At 44.5% G+C, this 18,732-nt stretch overlaps 1 protein-coding gene across 1 annotated transcript in view; it reads left to right on the top strand.

Annotated features, from left to right (window-relative positions):
* The first annotated feature begins 8,285 nt into the window (after positions 1–8,285).
* The window catches only part of cmc2 (C-x(9)-C motif containing 2), an 11,637-nt gene continuing 1,190 nt past the window's right edge, over positions 8,286–18,732 (top strand). Inside the window, exons 1-3 of the mRNA XM_020521443.2 lie at positions 8,286–8,374; positions 13,377–13,507; positions 17,427–17,498. Coding sequence (XP_020377032.1) covers positions 13,427–13,507; positions 17,427–17,498 — 153 coding nt within the window. The 5' untranslated portion in view covers positions 8,286–8,374; positions 13,377–13,426. The remainder of the gene's footprint in view (positions 8,375–13,376; positions 13,508–17,426; positions 17,499–18,732) is intronic.

The following is an 18,732-nucleotide window of genomic DNA, read 5'->3' as shown; positions in this document are numbered from 1 at the left end:
CCCCGCCCCTTCACCTCTCCGTCCCGTCCCGCCCCTTCACCTCTTCGTCCCGCCTCTTCAACCTTACGTCACGCGCCTGCACTTCCCCGCCCCTGCACCTCCACATGAGGCCACGTCCCTGCAGTGCAGGATTTTCTGAAGAACGGTCCCGACCCGAAACGTCACTGCAGTGCTTGTTATCTCCGACCTTTGGCTTGCCTCCTCCTCCCGCTGTCCAGGCCCTCCATATACACCGCCACCCAGCCTGGCGGGGAGGTAATGCAGTTGCCCGCCTGGAAAGTTAATCCAGCACCAAGTTATGCCGACCGAAATGCCTCAACTCAGAAATAAAAACAACAAAAATAATGGACATAGTCAGTAGCATCTGTTTGTGGTTTCGGCAGCCCTTTTGCACAGCTGCTGCCTGACTTGCTGAACATTTCTAGCATTTTCTGTTATGTCTAAAAGAACATTGTCAAAACATTTCAAATAGGACATAACAGAAAATGAAATAAAATACAAATTTCCTCCATTGAGCACGTTGCACGCAAGACAAATTTTTGATCAGTGATAGATTGAAGGGTTATCACCATCAGGACAGACTACCTGAAGGTGCTGGGTGTCTGGTTTGGCGGAGCTGGGGCGTGCACTAAAACGTGGGAGGAGCGCATCTCAAAGCTGCGGCAGAGGCTGGGCTGGTGGGTGCACCGGTCTCTCTACATTGCGGGTAAAAACCTGGTCGTCAGGTGTGAGGGGCTTTCGGTACTGTTGTACATGGCGCAGGCCTGGCCTATCCCCCGGACCTGCGCCGCTGCGGTCACCCGGGCCATCTTCCACTTCATTTGGGGGTCGAGGATGGACCGGGTCCGCAGGGACACCATGTACAAAGACCTAGAAAACGGGGGGAAGGAAGTGCCAAACGCCACCCTCGCCCTGATGGCTACCTTTGTGTGCGGCTGCATCAAGCTGTGCATAGATCCTCGGTACGCAAACACTAGGTGTCACTACTTACTGAGGTTCTACCTGTCCCCAGTGTTGCGAAGAATGGGCTTGGCCTCGCTGCCGCGGAACGCTCCAAGTAGTTGGACCGTCCCGTACCACCTGTCCTTCGTGGAGAAATTTTTGAAGGGAAACACCTTTGACCACAAGGCCGTCAGGCAGTGGTCGGCACGTAGCGTCCTTGAGACCCTTCGGGAAAAGGAGAGGGTGGATCCTGTCGGGTGGTTCCCCTCGCAGACTGCGAAAGTCGTTTGGCAGAATGCCTCATCGCCAGAACTTTCTAACAAGCACCAGGACATTGCTTGGCTGGTGGTGAGAGGGGCTCTGCCAGTGAGATCATTCATGCACGCCCGGGCTCTCTGCGCCACTGCACGCTGCCCTCGAGGTGGCTGCGGGGGTGACGAGACAGTCTATCACCTCCTTCTGGAGTGCGCCTATGCGCAGGAGGTCTGGAGGGGAATGCAGTGGTTTGTGTCGAGGTTCGTCCCGAGCAGCTCCGTGACACGGGACTCCGTGCTCTACGGGCTGTTTCCCGGGACGCACACCGAGACCAACATCAACTGCGCCTGGAGGACCATCAATGCGGTGAAAGACTGGTCTGCCCGCAACTTGCTGGTCTTCCAGTTGAAAGAACTAACCCCGACCGAGTGTTGCAGACTGGCGCACTCCAAGGTCCAGGACTACGTGTTGAGGGACGCACTAAAGCTTGGGGCAGCCGCTGCCAAGGCGCGGTGGGGAAAGACCACTGTGTAAGACCCCTCGGCCGTACTGTATCAGGGCCCTGTTCAGAAACTGGGCCCAGCTGGCGCCTCCTGCAACTGGTCAGGGGGCCAACTATGACCACGGGTAGAGATGACCACCGGAGTTTTTCTTCTTCCTTTGTTTTTCCCTTTAGTTGGTGTACGTACCCCCAGGGTAAAGCGGGGCAGCTAGCATGACCGGGTAGGTGAAAATGTGTTTATTTTTTGTATTTTCTACGAATAAAGTATATTTTTTTAAATAAAAAAAAATAGATTGAAGGATTATGGGGAGTGGGCAGCAAAGTAGAGATTAAGAGATAGTATGAACTGCAGATGCTGGAGAATCTGAGATAACAAGGTGTAGAGCTGGATGAACACAGCAGGCCAAGCAGCATTAGAGGAGCAGGAAAGCTGACGTTTCCAGTCTGGACTCTTCTTCAGAATTGGGGGAGGGGAAGGGGATTCTGAAATAAATAGGGAGGGGGGGGGAGGCGGATGGAAGATGGATAAAGGAGCAGCTAGGTGGAGAGGAGACGGACAGGTCAAGGAGGCGGGGATGGAGCCACTAAAGATGAGTGTAGGTGGGGAGTTAGGATAGGGGTAGGTTAGTCAAGGGAAGACAGACAGGTCAAGGAGGCGGGGATGAGGCTGGTAGGTAGGAGGTGGGGGTGGGGGTTTAGGTGGGACGAGTGGATAAGTGGGAGGTAGGACGGACAGGTTAGGGAGGTGGGGACGAGCTGGGCTGGTTTTGGGACGCGGTCGGGGGTGGGAAGATTTTGAAGCTTGTGAAGTCCACATTAATACCATTGGGCTGCAGGGTTCCCAAGCGAAATATGAGGTGCAGTCGTTTGTCGTGAATCGAGTGTAGGTGTTCCACCGATCTCCCACCTATCTGCTCCTCCCACCTCAACCCCCACCCCCACCTCCTACCTACCAGCCTCCCCGCCTCCTTGACCTGTCCATCTTCCCTTGACTGACCTACCCCCATCCTAACTCCCCACCTACACTCACCTTTACTGGCTCCATCCTCACCTCCTTGACCTGTCCGTCTCCTTGGCCTGCTGTGTTCATCCAGCTCTACAATTTTTTATCTAAAGTAGAGATTAAGCCAAGATGAGATCAGTCATGATCGTATCAAATAATGTTGCATGCATGATGGACTGAATAGCATACTCCTAGCTCTTATGTGTTTCAGTCTTGTTGCAATACATGTGACATTCCCTACATTCATTCTGTGACCCAAGCAACTATTTGTAATGCGAGGGAAGACCTGCACGGTCTGGCTATAACAGAATGCAGGAAGTGACTGTGAGAATGTGTGTGCCGCTGAGGTCTCCATGCTGGATTTGATGGGGCTAGGGAAGAGGAAATGGAGAGTCGAGCTGGCAAAGTGGAGCTATCCCCACAATTCCCCAGCACTGTCTGGGTAGCAAGACTCCTTGGCTGTTGCATCTTCACCGTGCACACCCCACTGTCACCATCCAGCCCTCCCCAGTCACTCACTATCTGCAGAGGGCACTGCCTGGAGCTGGGAGGCTGTGCCTGGTGCCCAGGACTTCTCGAGCATCTGTCTGGGCACGCCCCCCCCTCAACCTCTCATTGCCTGTTCCCTCTAGTTCTCCCTACGTTCTCCCTCATCACCTTCTGTTCCACCTCATGCTCGCCCCAATCCCCCTGTCCAGATCCACCTCCTTATGCAGATGCCAAAATGCCCATTAAAATGGCTACTCGTATAAGGCTGGTGATGTTAAGTGGCCATGACGCTGTGTTCCTGACTCTGCACTTGTTGCTCCTATTGTTGTTGCTCACAACAGACACAGCCTTCAATGACAAACACATAGCCTGAGGGGTCCGATATATTACCAGCCCCTAGAAACGCTGAAAGTTACAGATCTTTCACCACCGTAATTATCTGAGAAGAAAAAAATAGCATTTATGTAGCTCCTTCATGACCTCTCAACATTTCAAAATACTTTACAGACATTGAAATACATTTTGAATTGTAAATGTTGACAGAAGAAATTAGAAATTGGCGGCTATCTCATTGCTGAATGTGGACTATTCAATTTGGCACTAGGTCATTGCCAGTTGGGTAAAGTCTGTTTTGGAGTTGATGATGCTCCTTGACCAAGTTTCTGCTGATCATCCTGATCTCTGCAAGTCTTGTACTGCTCAGGAATATGGGCTGTTTGCGAGGTGCAGGGAGGGAATGGATAACTTACCTCATCAGCCTGATCCAGGTGAAGATCTTTGACAGAATATCACAATCCAATATGATGGAAGTGCTCTCCAAAAGGAGGTCTTGGGACAGAATCCACACACAAATGTTATATACGAACATCATTAGGACAGTTCCAAGCAGTGGATGGAAAGCTAATATGCTTCCCAATGACATCTGAAGTGAGGTAGGGCTGCTGTCCCTCCCGTGTCTTGTTTGTGTACTGTATAGAACCTACTGCTAAGTCAATCAGAAGAGAAAAAGTGGCATAAGACAGGTGTTAGTCCCTACTAATGGAGGCACACAAGTCACAATCTCCCTGTACATGAACAATGTCAATGTCTTCTTGGGTCCATTGTCGATGTCCAGACTAATGAGCATCTTTAAATGTTTGAAACAGACCAACGGGTTCCACACTGTGTACCAGACAAGAACTGTACATCGAGAACATCAAGAGTATTGATGTTGTGTTGGGTACCTCAGAGTGGAATGTGATGCCTCACAAAAATAGTTCATTTCTATTGCATTTACTTCAATTTTCAATTTGAAATGGTTTTCCCTCAGGTTGTGGGCCGACATGGAATACAAATTGCAAATATTAAGACCATTACAATTATACTGAGGCACCTAAGAGTGAAATGTTCTGTCTGGGGACAAGTTGAATTTTATTGAACCTTCTGTCATTTTCGAGGCAGTATTTTATGCAAATTTTATGAATAAGGTATATTTTTGAGAAAAAATCTCTGGTGATATGATTCAGCATTTACTTAATTATTTGAAGGGATCCAACATCAACTTTTTTTTGTGCCTGGTGCAAAAGTATTTATTGTCTTAGCTGTGGGATTTTGTTGCTACAATAGCATTTTCAGGGAAAAAAACATATTAGCCAGCATCTGAAAGAATGGTGTTAAGGTGTAACTCATTAGAAATCCAAGTAAGACAGACCCAAACTATTGGTATTTTTTATCATTTGCAGATGTTCATTAATCTCTTGGGATTAGATTCTTGTCAACAACATTGAGAGGGTTTAATCCCATTTCTGGCTGAGGAAGTCTTTGGGGCCTGTCCCCTTTCTGTGTTTGTCATAAAAAGATCACAGCACTTTGCTATATGTGGTTCAGTAAATAATCATCCAGGGAGTGAGCCGAAGCAGATATTTCTGTTACTAGTCACAGAGTCATACAGCACGGAAACAGCTTCGATCCAACCAGTCCATGCCAAATATAATCCCAAACTAAACTAGTCCCACCTGCCTGCTCCTGGGCCACTTCCCTCTAAACCTTCTCCATTCATTTACACAGAGGGTAGTTCATTACACAGGCTAACCACCCTCTGTGTAAAAAATTTGCCCCAATGACTTTTTAAAATCTCTCTCCTCTCTTACTAACTTAATTTCACAAATGAAGTAAATATTAGCGCAATATGGCCACTCAGATATATCCTGCAAGTTGTACATTTAGAAGTTTAATGGTAATATCAGTTACTAACCTACTAAATTTAAAATAGCTTTGTGAGAATTGAAAGCAGAAATTTTGCAGGCTGTGTGAAAAGTCAAGGAACTATTGTTCTAGAATTTATTAAAACCATTGGGTCTGAAATTCTAATGAGGCTTAGGGTGTAACAGGGCACAGGAAATTGATCTGATTCACCTCATTTAAATGCCACTTTATATTCTGATGAGGGAAGTGGCTACATTTTCCACTGTCCTCTCCGTCTGAACTGAAGGGGTTCCCTGGCTATCTCTGGAACTTTGCCCTGAATAGACCTCAATAGAAGTCTTGCCACCTGAAAGCTAGCTTGGATTCATCTGAGGCCTCATTGATTTGTCCCTGGACCACAATGTCAGGTTGCATCTGTCTGTTCCCAACATTGATGCCTGAGTTCCTGCACATGAACAAGATTTTGCTAGGTGTGTTAAGGAGGCTTGTGAGCATGAAAAGATCCCATTTGGCCCTCATTTAGATGGAACTTTTTTCATCAGGATGAGGCTGTGAATCCCAGTCTGACAGAGGCAAGTGTTTAAAGTGGATGGATCCCTTTGTGGGAATCCTCCACTGCCATCTAAATATCTTACTAAGTCGATTCACAGACTGCCTGTAATGAGTGAGGCCTGGAAGTACATCGGCTGGGGTCAGGAGGCTGCATCTCCTCTTCCACTATTTGAAGGGGCTATGCCTCAGTTTCTGGCCACATCTCTGTCCCACATTCCTGATCTTTGGTCGCATGACGCAGAAAGGAAAGGGCAGCATGGAAAAGCTCCTGTCCATCTGTTCCCGGGATTGGCCAAGGTAACCATTAAAAACCGAAAGAACTGCATAAATCAGGAACAAAAACAGAAGTTGCTGGAAAAGCTCAGCCGGTCTGGCAGCATCTGTGAAGAAAAAAATCAGAGTTAACGTTTCGGGTCTGGTGACCTTTCCTCAGAACAAGGTAATTATTCAACACTCCAACAGGGTGTGAACAATGTGAGTGCTTGTTCTGGCTGCCTGCCTCTCTTCTCTGTCTATATCCCCAACCAGGTGCCATGGAAAGGGAGCACCGCAGTGTCCGACAAAATCTTGAAGGGAATCCATAGCTGCTGGAGTAGTGTTTGACATGGAAAATGTATTTGGAATGTGATACGGTTTTATTATATTTTGTGGAAGGAATTGTTTGGACCCTATTATAAAGAGGGCATGCATTTTTCACAGAATTGTTAAAGTACAGATGGAGACCATTCAGCCCATCATCGCTGCACCAGTTCTATTACCTGGTGCCAATCTCTTGCCTTTTCCACATATCCCTGCACACCACTCCTATCCAAATAACCACCCCATGCTCCCTTGAATGTCTCAGTTGAGTCTGCCTCCACCACAGTAACAGGGAATTCATTCCAGATGTGAACTACCCGTTGCGTTGAAAAATTTATTTTTCATATCACCCATGCTTTATTTGCACATCACTTTAAATCTATGCCGTCTTGTTCTTTTTTCTTTCACAAGTGGGAACAGCTTCTCCTATCCATTCTGTGCAGCCCGCTCATGATTTGAAAAAGCTCTAGCAAATCTCCTCTCAGATTTCTTCTCTCCAAGGACTTCTTTAATCTATTCTCATAACTGAAGCTTCTCATTCCTGGAACCATTCTTGTAAATTTCTGTGTTTTGATGAATGGTCACTGGCCCCAAAACATTTACTCTGATTTCTCCCCACAGATACTGCCACAGATGCTGAGTTTTTACAGCAATTTCTGTTTACTTTTCTGATTTTCAGCATTCACAATTCTTTCAATTTCTTGTCATTCTCTTCTGCACTCTTTCCAATGCAGTCACATCTTTCTCTTAATGTGATTCCCACAACTGTACACAATATTCCAGCTAAGGTCTAACAATTGTTAGTTCTGAAAAAGGGTCCTGACCTGAAATGTCAACTTTCCTGTTCTTCTGATGCTGCCTGACCTGCTGTGTTCCTCCAGCTCAACACTGTGTTGTCTTTGACTCCAGCATCTGCAGTTCTTGCTATTTCCATCTAACAATTGTTTTTGTAGTTATCCCAATTGGGGATTTAATAACTGAAGGTACTAGCGAAAAATCAGGCTGTATAGCTGCTCAGGTCTGGTCAGCCAGTTACAATTATAGCTGATTCATTCTGCCACAGGATAGCAATAAAAAACATGGACACCGTCTGGTGTGTTGGATGTGCCTGCCCCTTTACCTCTTGCTATAACCTCAGTCATGAGCATCAGTTGCCATGACAGGACTGTTTCTGCTCATTCACACTGTTGGACATTCTAGGCCTGGGTTAGAGTAAAGCACTTTCTAAATTATCCCCTTCAAACACTCCCAGGACAGGGACAGCACAGGGTATGATACGGAGTAAAGCTTCTTTGACATCATCCCAATCAAACATTCCCTGGACAAATATAGCACAGGGTTAGATACAGAGTAAAGCTTCTTCTATATTATCCCAATCAAACACTCCCTGGACAAGGACAGCACAGGGCTGCATTGAGAGTGAAGGTCCCTCTACACCATCCCCATTACTCCCTGGACAGGTACAGCATGTGGTTAGATAGAGAGTAAAGCTTTTTCTACATCATCCCAATAAAACATTTCCTGGCCGGAGACAGCACAGGGTTTGATACAGGGTAAAGTTCCCTCTACATCATCTCCTTCAAACACTCCTAGAACAGGGATTGCAGAGTGGAGTGCCTGTCCCTTTAAACTCATTGACAGCTGTCAGTTCCACCTACACAAAATGTTATAAAACACTGCTCCCGCCTCCTCTGGACGCTGATTCGTGTTTTTGAAAGGGCCCGCCCCTTCTGCGATTTCTTATTGGAAGGTTTGACAGGCATGTGAATGTGACAGTGTGGTTGGTCAGTTCCTCTGTCAATCACCCACAAATTGTTACTTCCTGCCATGTAGTGGCACAAGGTTCTGGGAACGGTTTGATTCAGAAGGTGAGTGTTGGGGAGGTAGAATATTGAATATTGAATATTGAATATTGAATATTGAATATTGTAAGTAAATCGGTCTTAAAGTGTTTAGAAGTTATAACTAAAACCAGCCATTAAAGCTGTAAGGCACCAGTAACTATTAGCGTAAATGCAGAAATGAATCTCATCCTCCCTTCCTTTGCCACCCTGAGTTCTGTCTTGTGTCCTAGAATGTCCTTTTATAATAATTAACTCTTAATTTATCTCATCGCTATGGCTGAGCTTTGCATCAGAGTTGTCCCCCATTTACTTATGTAACAGTAATAACAGCATTTCGCTATGGCTGTTTGCTAGCATTCATTTGTTCTTACGATGTGGGTATCTCTGACAATGCCAGCCTTTTGAAGCTCATTCTTAATTGCCCTCGAGATGATCGTGTTGAAGTACCTTCTTGAACTGCTGAAGTACAGACACCCATGGTGCTATTGGTGGGGCATAGTTCCAAGAATTAAACCCAGTAACACTGAAGGAACAATGTTTATATTTCCAATTCTGGGTGGTGTGTGACTTTGAGGAGAATTTGCAGACAGAGGATTTCTCTCAAATCTGCAAACCTCCTGTATCATGGTGGTAAAGGTTCTGTTTGTGAATGAAGCAGCTAAAGATGGTTGGGTTGAAGACACTAACCTGAGGTACTCTTGCAGAGATATTCTGGAGCTGAGATGATTGTCCTCCACAGACAGTGAAGAAGGTTATCAATGAGTGCAAAAGGATCTTGATCATCGAGGCCAGTGGGCTGAGGAATGGTAGATGGAGTTTAATTCTGATAAATGGGAGGTGTTGCATTTTGGTAAGACGATACCTGAGCAAGTGGCTACGAGTATCAGGGCAAGTTAGTTGAAGATGGCGGCAAAGTAGGACATTCATGCTGGAGCTCTGCTGCTCTGCCTGTTTTCTTGCTTTCTTGCTTTCTTTCTTGATTTCTTTCTTGCTTTGTTTTCTTCCCTCCCATCGTCGCCCCTCAGCACCATAGTTGAATAGTGGCAGGTGCTGGCAGCAGCGAGTCTTGGTGTGCAAGCCTGGAGAATGAGCCAGAACACTGTGTCAAGCTGTGCCCTGGAGCAGCCCAGGGGATGAGCTGGTACACAGCGTGGGCTGTGAGCCCTGGAACACTGCGTGGGGAATCCCAAGTTCCTGAGCGGCACACAAGAGGCGAAACCCGGTAAAATGTGACTTATCTTGTGGCTGCTGAGTGCCAGTGAGGAGAGGACTGGAGGCTGGTGTGATGTTGGACTTGGGCCTGATGCCATGTGCTGAATGGGGAAGCAATGGCCTAGTGGTATTATCATGGGACTGTTAATTCAGAAACACAGATAACATGCTCCTATGATGCTGCTTGGCCTGCTGTGTTCATCCAGCCTTGTACCTTGTTGTCTAACATTCTGGGGACCTGGGTTTGCATCCCGCCATGGCGGATGGTGAATTTGAATTCAATAAAATATCTGGAATTAAGAGTCTAATGATGACCATGAATCCATTGTTGATTGTTGGAAAAACCCACCTGGCTCACTAATGTCCTTTAATGAAGGAAACTGCCATCCTTACCTGGTATGGCCTGTATGTGACTCCAGACCCACAGCAATGTGGTTAACTCTGAACTGCCCTCTGTTCAATTAGGGATGGATAATAAATGCTGCCTAGCCAGTGACATCTTCATCCTGTTAATGAATTAAAAAAAACTGTTGTTTAGTAATCTTGTCGGACTATAATGTAAATCCTTACCGCTTAATCCTCTTTTGTATAACAACATTATAATTTTTTACACTAAGATTTGTATCTAGGTACTTATACCTAAGATGATGCCATTAAAAGACAGCCATTGTAAAAGCTTTTCACTGTACTTCTGTACTAGAGTACAAGTGACAATAAAGGATATTCTATTCTATTCTTGAATCAGAAGGTCAGGGATTGTATGTTTCCAGCAAGTTTTGGTTTGATATTTAATGTACAGGGTATAGTTTTGCATTGATTGGAGCTGGGAAACTGAGTGTAAATTATGCTGATTTGATGCAATGAACCCTGTGCTTTAGATGTCTGCCCGAAAACGCATATGCATAAGCACAAATGTAAAATTTTCCATGAACCAGTACAACTGGTTGGTGTTAGAGTAACAGTTCTTTAATATATTTAGTGATTACATGTTTCAGTTCTATTAATATAGATGTAATTTAAGAAAAAAATCCTTGTGATTTAGGTATCTCTGACAAGGCCAACCTTTTGAAGCTCATTCTAATTGCCCTCGAGATGATCGTGTTGAGCTATCTTCTTGAATTGCTGAAGTACAGGCACCCATGGTGCCGTTGGTGGGGCGTAGTCACCAAGAATGTGATCCAGTGCCCCTGACGTAACATTGGTGTGTAACTTTGAGGAGAATTTGCAGATAGAGGTGTTCTCATAAATCTGCAAACCTCCTGTATCATAGTAGTAAAGGGGTGTGTGTGTGTGTCTGTCTGTCAGTCAGCTAATGACGTTTGGGTTGAGGACATTACCCTGAGGTTCTCCTGCAGAGATATTCTGGAGCTGACTTGATTGTCCTCCATGGACAGTGAAGAAGGTTATCAATGAGTGCAAAGGGATCTTGATCATCTAGGCCAGTGGGCTGAGGAATAGTAGATGGAGTTTAATTTAGATAAATGGGAAGTGTTGCATTTTGGTAAGACAAGCCAGTGCAGGGCTTGCAGAGTTAATGGTCAAGCCCTGGGGACTGTTTTTGAACAGAGGGACCTAGGGTTGCAGGTACAGTGTTCCTTGAAAGTGTTGTTACAAGTAGACAGGATATTGAAGGAGGCGTTTGGCACACTTGCCTTCATTGGTCAGAGTTGGGACATTGTGTTACAGCTGTACAAGACATTGGTAATGCCACATTTGGAGTACTGTGTACTATTCTGGTCGTTCTGCTACAGAAAGGATGTTAATAAACTAGAAAGAGTTCCAAAAACAATTGACAAGGATATTGCTGAGACTGCAACTTTTGAGTTACAAGGAGAGGCTGGATAGGCTGGGGTGTTTTTCCAGGGAGCATAGGAGCTGAGGGATGACATTATAAAATCATGAGCAGCATAGATAGGGTGAATAGCTAAGGTCTTTTTCCTAGGGTTGGGGAGCCCAAAACTAGAAGGCATTGGTATAAGGTGAGAGGGAAAGATTTAAAAAGAACCTGAGGGGCAACGTTTTCACACAGAAGGTAGTGTGTTTTGTGGAATAAACTGCCAGAGAAGGTAGTAAAGGCGGGTACAATTACAATATTTAAAAGAATTTTGGTCAGATACAAGGATAGGAAAGGTTTGGAGGGATATAGGCCAAACTCCGGCAAATGGAACTAGTTTGGTTTAGGAAACCTGGTTGGTATGGATGACTTGAGCCAAAGGGTCTGTTTCTGTGCTGTATGACTATTACTCTATAACCACAACCATCTTCTTATGTGCTAAGTATGACTCTAACTAGTGGTTAGTTTTCCCATTGCTTCTTATTGACTTCAAGTCTGCAAAGGCTCCCTGGTGCCACAGTTGGTCAAATCCTGCCTTAATGTTGAAGGCAGTCACCTTGCATTTCACCTCCTTGAGTTTAGTCCCTAGTCTTGATTTCGATCTAGACTGTAAGGGATTGAGTGGTGTGGCAGAATGCAAACTGTGTTCCTTGGCAAATTGTGGTTAAATACATGAGGCGCAATAGCACTGTTCCTGCTTTTTGTCATTTAATATAAATGATTTGGATGTGAACAGGGGAGGTATTGTTAGTAATATGGCTGCTAACACCAATTTTGGTGTTCTAGCGGATAGCCAAGAAGGTTACCTCAGAGTACAGCAGGATCTTGATCAGATGGGCTGGTGGACCAAAGTTTGGCAGAAGGAGTTTAATTTAGGTAAATGTAAGGTGCTGCATTTTGGAAAGGCAAATCAGAGCAGGACTTAGACACTTAATGGTAAGGCCATGGGTAGTGTGGCTGAACAAAGAGACCTTGGAGTGCAGGGTTCATAATTCCTTGAAAGTAGAGTTGCAGGTTCACAGGATAGTGAAGAAGGCGTTTGGTATGCTTGCCTTTATTGGTCAGTGCAACAGGACATTAGTTAGGCCACTTTTGGAACACTGTGTTCAATTCTGGCTGACCTGCTATCAGAATGATGTTATGAAACTTGAAAGGGTTCTGAAAGATTTACAAAGCTGATGCTAGGGTTGGAGGGTTTGAGCTATAGGGAGAAGCTGAGTAGACTGGGGATGTTTTCCCTAGAGTGTTGGAGGCTGAGGGGTGACCTTATAGAAATCTATAAAATCATGAGGAGCATAGATAGGGTGAATAGCCAAAGGTCTTTTCCCCAAGGTAGCAGATTCCAAAACTAGAGAGCATAGGTTTAAAGTGAGAGGGGAAAGATTTAAAAGGGACCTGAGGGGGAACTTTTTCATGCTGAGGATGGTGCACGTTTGGAATGAACTGCCAGAGGAAGTGGTGGAAGCTGGTACAATAACAACATTTAAAAGGATCTGGATGGGTGTATGAATGGGAAGGATTTAGAGGAAATGGGCCAATTGCTGGCAAATGGGACTAGATTAATTTAGGATATCTGGTCGGCACAGATGAGTTGGACCAAAGGGTCTGTTTCTGTGCTGTACATCTCTGACTGTATAAGCTGGCCATACTGTCCTTTTTGGAGGGAAAGTGCTTTCTTTTATCATTCTGATACCTGCAACCAGCCAGTCTCGCTGCAGTAATGAGTGCTATTTGCATGAGGTGGTGTAAATTTGAATCATTTTGCTAATAAGGAATAAGTTAGGAGGTGTCTCATGATGCACAAGTAGAGCCCCTATCCCGGACTGGGGGTCCCGGGTTCATGTCCCACCTGCTCCAGTGACTTAGAATAACCTGTCTGAACAGGTTGTTTAGAAAAATAGGTTAAAATTTTGAAAAAAGTGTAAGTTGCTGATTATGGTACACATTAGCCTGACTTTGATACTGGTTTTTTTTTATCAGGACGTGAATATTAAGGATCCAAGTTAACCAAGAGTAAACCTTGAGTGAAGATGCACCCAGATCTATCCCCGCACTTGCATACGGAGGAATGCAACATTATCATCCAGCGTCTGAAACAGTGTCATAGAGAAGTGAGTACGAGTTCAAGCAGTACCTTTTTTACGTTTTTGAAATGTTGTCTCCAATGTTCTCAGTGAAATCCTGGGCACCATTTGCAGGCACTTTTTTATAAAATTTTTAATTGACAAAGGCATGCTCTGAAGTGAGAACCCATCGCATTCGTGCCCTTTTTTAAAAATTGCATTGCTCCCAGTTTGGAAGAGGATGGAATGTTCCATTGTTCTCTCTTGGCATTGACAAAGTGGGAAAATGTGCCAGTCACCCAAAATTGTATTTTTTTTTTTAAAAACCATCCATGATTATTGGTTATAAAAATTAAAAAGTAGCTGCTTCTATTTAATTTGCAAACAAACCTCCAACACAATTTTTTTTTTTCCTAATTTTAATTGCTTCACTAACACAGTACCCTGTTTAGTGTTACTACCTCTGACACTCCTTCATGCTTATAACGACATGTTTTTCTCTTTCCCTATCCTCTTGGCTCTTTATACAGTTTCACTCTTCCTTCTCTTTGTGCTTCCTTGGGAGACCAGAATATATGGCCTGCAGTGCAATAGGCTGAAGAGTATAAAATCTAATGAGGATGCAGGGATGATCTGAATTCCAAGCCAGACAGTGAATAACAAACAACAACAAAAACAAAGTTGCTGGAAAAGCTCAGCAGGTCTGGCAGCATCTGTGGAGGCGAAAACAGAGTTAACGTTTCGGGTCCGGTGACCCTTCCTCAGAACTGATGGTGGCTGGGAAACCGTCAGTTTATATGCAGAAAATAGGGAGGTGGGTGGGGTAGGGAGTAAACGATAGGATAGATACCAAAGAGAGAAAGACAGTTGGACAGACAAAGGAGTTGCTAACGATCAGTCTGGGAGGGTGAATAGTTGTTAATGGGGACTGTTAGTGACTAATAATAGGGGGTGTGTAATGGCAGGCTATGTGGTAACAAGGCCTGGTGTGTGGGGTGGGGGGCTGGGACATGGGAGAGTTTAGGCCCTAAAATTATTGAACTCAATATTGAGTCCGGAGGGCTGTAGGGTCCCCAAGCAGAAAATGAGGTGTTGTTCCTCCAGCTTGCGCTGGGCTTCACTGGAACACTGCAGTAAGCCGGAGACAGAGATGTTGGCCAGGGAGCAAAGTGGAGCATTGAAGTGGCAAGCAACAAGTAGTTCAGGGTCTTTTTTTGCGAGCAGTGAAGTACAAAACTAGACTCCAATCTCTTTCTAGTTACTGTGATTGGTTTAGTTAGACAGTGCAGCATTACATACATTTCCCTTCTCATTACTACTGAAGTAGAAGTCTGTCTATAAACTGTTTCAAAACTATAGTAATCAAACTAACCGAACAACTACCCTTTAAGCAGGTACTATGTTAAAGTTTTATTTTGACACACTTATTGAATTCGAATGTCACTGGCATGAGTGATGTAGGTCCCACTTTTTGCAAAGTTGTCTTTGAAAAAAAGGCTAACACTCCCTTACAAGTCTTCTGTGTATGTGATATCTAATCAACATAATCACAATTGGGAATATGGTTTTACCTACAATATGTGGACTGTAGCAGTTCAAGAAGGCAGCTCACCAATACCTTCTCAAGGGCAACTAGGGATGGGCAATAAATGCTGGCCCAGCCAGGAACACCCACATCCCGTGAGTAAATATTTAAAGAAAAAAGCCCTTAATCCTACTCTTTTAATTGCACCATTAAGAGGCCCTCTTCAAGAGAAAGTTTGTAAACTTTTCATGTCACAGCAAAAATATATCTTGAAGGGGACCTTCCACTTTCCCCAGATGTTCTGCCTTCCTTTTAAATCAATCACTTTTTACCTCCACTGCCTCTTCCCCAGTCACTTTTGCACGGAGTTTACAGCGCAGAAACAGGCTGTTCAGCCACTGGTGTGTAGACGATGCTCCACTGGAGACTTCTTTTAGATATTTATGACACATCTCCGGGACTTGAACCCTGGACTTTTGCTTAGGAAGATAAGGATACTAACACTGCCACCAAAGCCCGTTTAAATGAAAGGCAAACAATTGGGGCTCATCCAGGAACACTCCATCCTTTTAATCTTATCAGCTTGACTTTCTCCTCCTGTCACCCTCACTTACTTATCTGACTTCTCCTTCAATATACCTGTGATAATCCTTTCAAATACTGCTGGCAATAGCGAATTCCACGTTCAAAGCACCATAGAATCCCTGCAGTGCAGATAGAGGCCATTTGGCTCATCGAGTCTGCACTGACCCTGTGAAGAGCAACCCACCTCCCCGCCCTGACCCTGTAACCTTGCAGTTCCCATGGCTAACCCACCTAGCCTGGACACCATGGGGCAATTTTAACATGGCCAATCCGCCTAACTTGTATATCTTTGGAGTGTGGGAGGAAACCGGAGCATCCGGCAGAAACACATGCAGACACTGAGGAAGTGCAAACTCTACAAAGACAGTCACTCAAGGCTAGAATCAAATCCTAACCCTAACGCTGGTCCTGTTAAACTCGGATCCACTAGGTTTTAGCAAGGATCTGTAGCTCGGGTTGTGGGTGAGGTTGTTGATTTGCTCACCGAACTGGCTTGTTCTCATTCAGATGTTTCGTCACCGTGCTAGGTAATGTTATCAGTGAGGCCTCCGATGAAGTGATGTTATTCTACTCCACTTGGAATTTATATTGTCTGACCTGTTACGGTGAGTAGTGTCCTTATATTCCTTAATATCAGCACACTCTGACAGTGAAGGCCATCAGTTTAACTGGGACAACGTAACCATAGTAGCCCAAGCCAAACATAGACACGCATGGAAAATTCCTAGAAGAATGGTTCTATAACCATAATGCAATCAACAAACACGTAGAATTGGACCCCATATACAAACCCATACAGAACAAAACCGGAAATGACACTACTCGCCATAACACGCTGGACAGTATAAATTCCAAGTGTAGTAGAACAACATCGCTTCATCGGATGCCTCACTGATGATATCACCTAGCATGGTGACGAAACTTCTGAACGAAAACAAGCCAGCTCGGCGAGCAAGTCAACAACCTCAGATCCACTAGCATCAGTTGTGTGAATTCTAATTGAACCCTGGCATCTACAGCCTTTGAGTGAGGAGGTGTAAATGTAACATATCCTTTGGCTGGAAGAAGCGCTCTCTCACCTTTTTCCTTTCCGCCTTGTAAATGGCCTGGTTCCAATTTGAATGAGATGCCATCTCTTGTCCTGGATGTCCCCACCAGAAGAAACTGTTTCTCTGCATCTCCCTGTGTTTTTATTTTGAAACATCTTCATCAGACCATGCTCGTGAGCTTCTGAACTCATTGACAAATTCTGTCCTGCACCCATCATACCATTTAGCAATCACCTCATGCTTTTCCTATTTTTTTTTAGTTCCCAACTGATGTTCCCACACAACATGTGAACATTTTCTAATCAACCTGTAATAACATCTGACACTGGGCCTCCTGGCTCAGAGGTGGGAACACTACCATGGCACAAGAATCCTACCTGAGTGTAGTGCATCTATCATCTAACCTTTTCAATTTTGTAATATTTGGTCCAAAATATATCCACCTGCTGTCAACTTAATATCTTTTAAAAATTGCAGCGTAGTAAGTGTAGCCATCAGCATAATTGTTAATGCCTTTATCAGAATCTGTTCAAAAGTAACACTTCTAATGACTTTTAATTAATTTGAAATTTTTAATCAGTTAAAGTGTGACGCCTCCTCTTATTCAAAAACATTCATTCAGTGATTGTGGTCTTATTTTTTAACTCTCTACACTGAACGTAATGTAGGAAGACCTCAATGTTCTGTGACAAGGCATGCACAGGGCAAATGACTATGTTCCAGGAGTCTTCTCAAAGTGAAATTACTCACCGCTGTTAGCTAGCATGACCTGTGTTACAATTTAATAACTATCCTTTCACTTCTACAGCATAGCTTCCTGAAGTTTCTGGGAAAATGTAATGATATTGACAGAGAGATGAGGCGCTGCTTAGAGCTAGAGGTAAGGTGATGTTCAAAGTTGGAGATATTGTTGTTTTGCTTGTTATTGGTACAGACCCTTCTTTTGTTTCACCTTGTTTACATAAACACAGTGGTCCCCTTCCAGGCTTCTGACCCTGAGGTGTAGTCTCCTGTTTCATTGTTACTGTTCTTCGGATCATAGAGTCACACAATACAGAAGAGACCCTTTGGCCCATTAAGTCTGTACTAGAAATATGCCATCACCTACACTAAAATGAGGAAGCATTTCTTCACTTGGTAGTGAGCCTGTGGAATCCTCTACCACAGGGGGCTGTGGAGGCAAAGTCATCTTAGATGGCAGTGGCACTTTTTTTTTATTTTTAAATTATGCCTCTGGTTCTAGACTCTCCAACCATGTCTTATCTGTCTCTCCCTTTTGAGTATTTTGCACATTTCAATGAGATCATGTCTCATTCTTCACAACACTGGAGAATCCACAGATCCAGTTTGTCCAATCACCCCTCCCCTCCCAAGGAACAAATGTGGTGAACGTTTGTTGCACCCACCTAAGGCAATAATATCTTTTCTGAAAAAAGAGAGACCAGAACAGAGCCCCCCAACCCCCAACCCCCAACTGTTCCAGGCGCAGTCTAACCAAGCTCCTGTACAATTGAAGCAAGACTTCACTTATTCCTGTACTCGAATCCTGTTGTGATAAAGGCAAACATCCAATTAATCTTCAAAACAGCACGCTGCACTGGCATATTAGCCTTCAGTGACTTATTGACAAGGTTACCCAGGTCCTTTTGTACACCAGTACCTAAAGAATAGTTTCTCCCATCAAAGAGGGTAACTTTAAATATTTCCACCTTTTATATTCGACCTGCCACGTCCCTGCCCATTGATGACCCCTGTCCAAATCCATCTGAAGCCACTTTACATCTTCCTCACAAAACTAAACTATGTTCAATGTGCTCAGTAAGCTCTCCGGAGGTCCCTGTGGCTGCTAGCACCTTCTGTTTTAACTGGAGTTATTTCTTCCTCCAGTCTGCAGAAGGTTGGATAGAGGTATGAGGGCCAGAAAAGAAAGAGTTTGATAGAACAAGGGCATTTCGTTGATTTCTGTAGGTTTGGGAACTTGGGGATTGCTAGACGGATAAAGACTGTGATATGCTCTCTCCCATCTTGTCAGCCCAATTCTTCACCAGCCCCGCTATTGTTTTAGAGATAGTAGGAACTGCAGATGCTGGAGAATCCGAGACAACAAGGTGCAG

Source organism: Rhincodon typus, chromosome 15 (assembly GCF_021869965.1).
Source record: "Rhincodon typus isolate 14 chromosome 15, sRhiTyp1.1, whole genome shotgun sequence".
NCBI classification, from domain to species: Eukaryota; Metazoa; Chordata; class Chondrichthyes; order Orectolobiformes; family Rhincodontidae; genus Rhincodon; species Rhincodon typus.
Note: the sequence above shows the minus strand (reverse complement) of the source record. Positions and strands in the feature narration are given on the sequence as shown.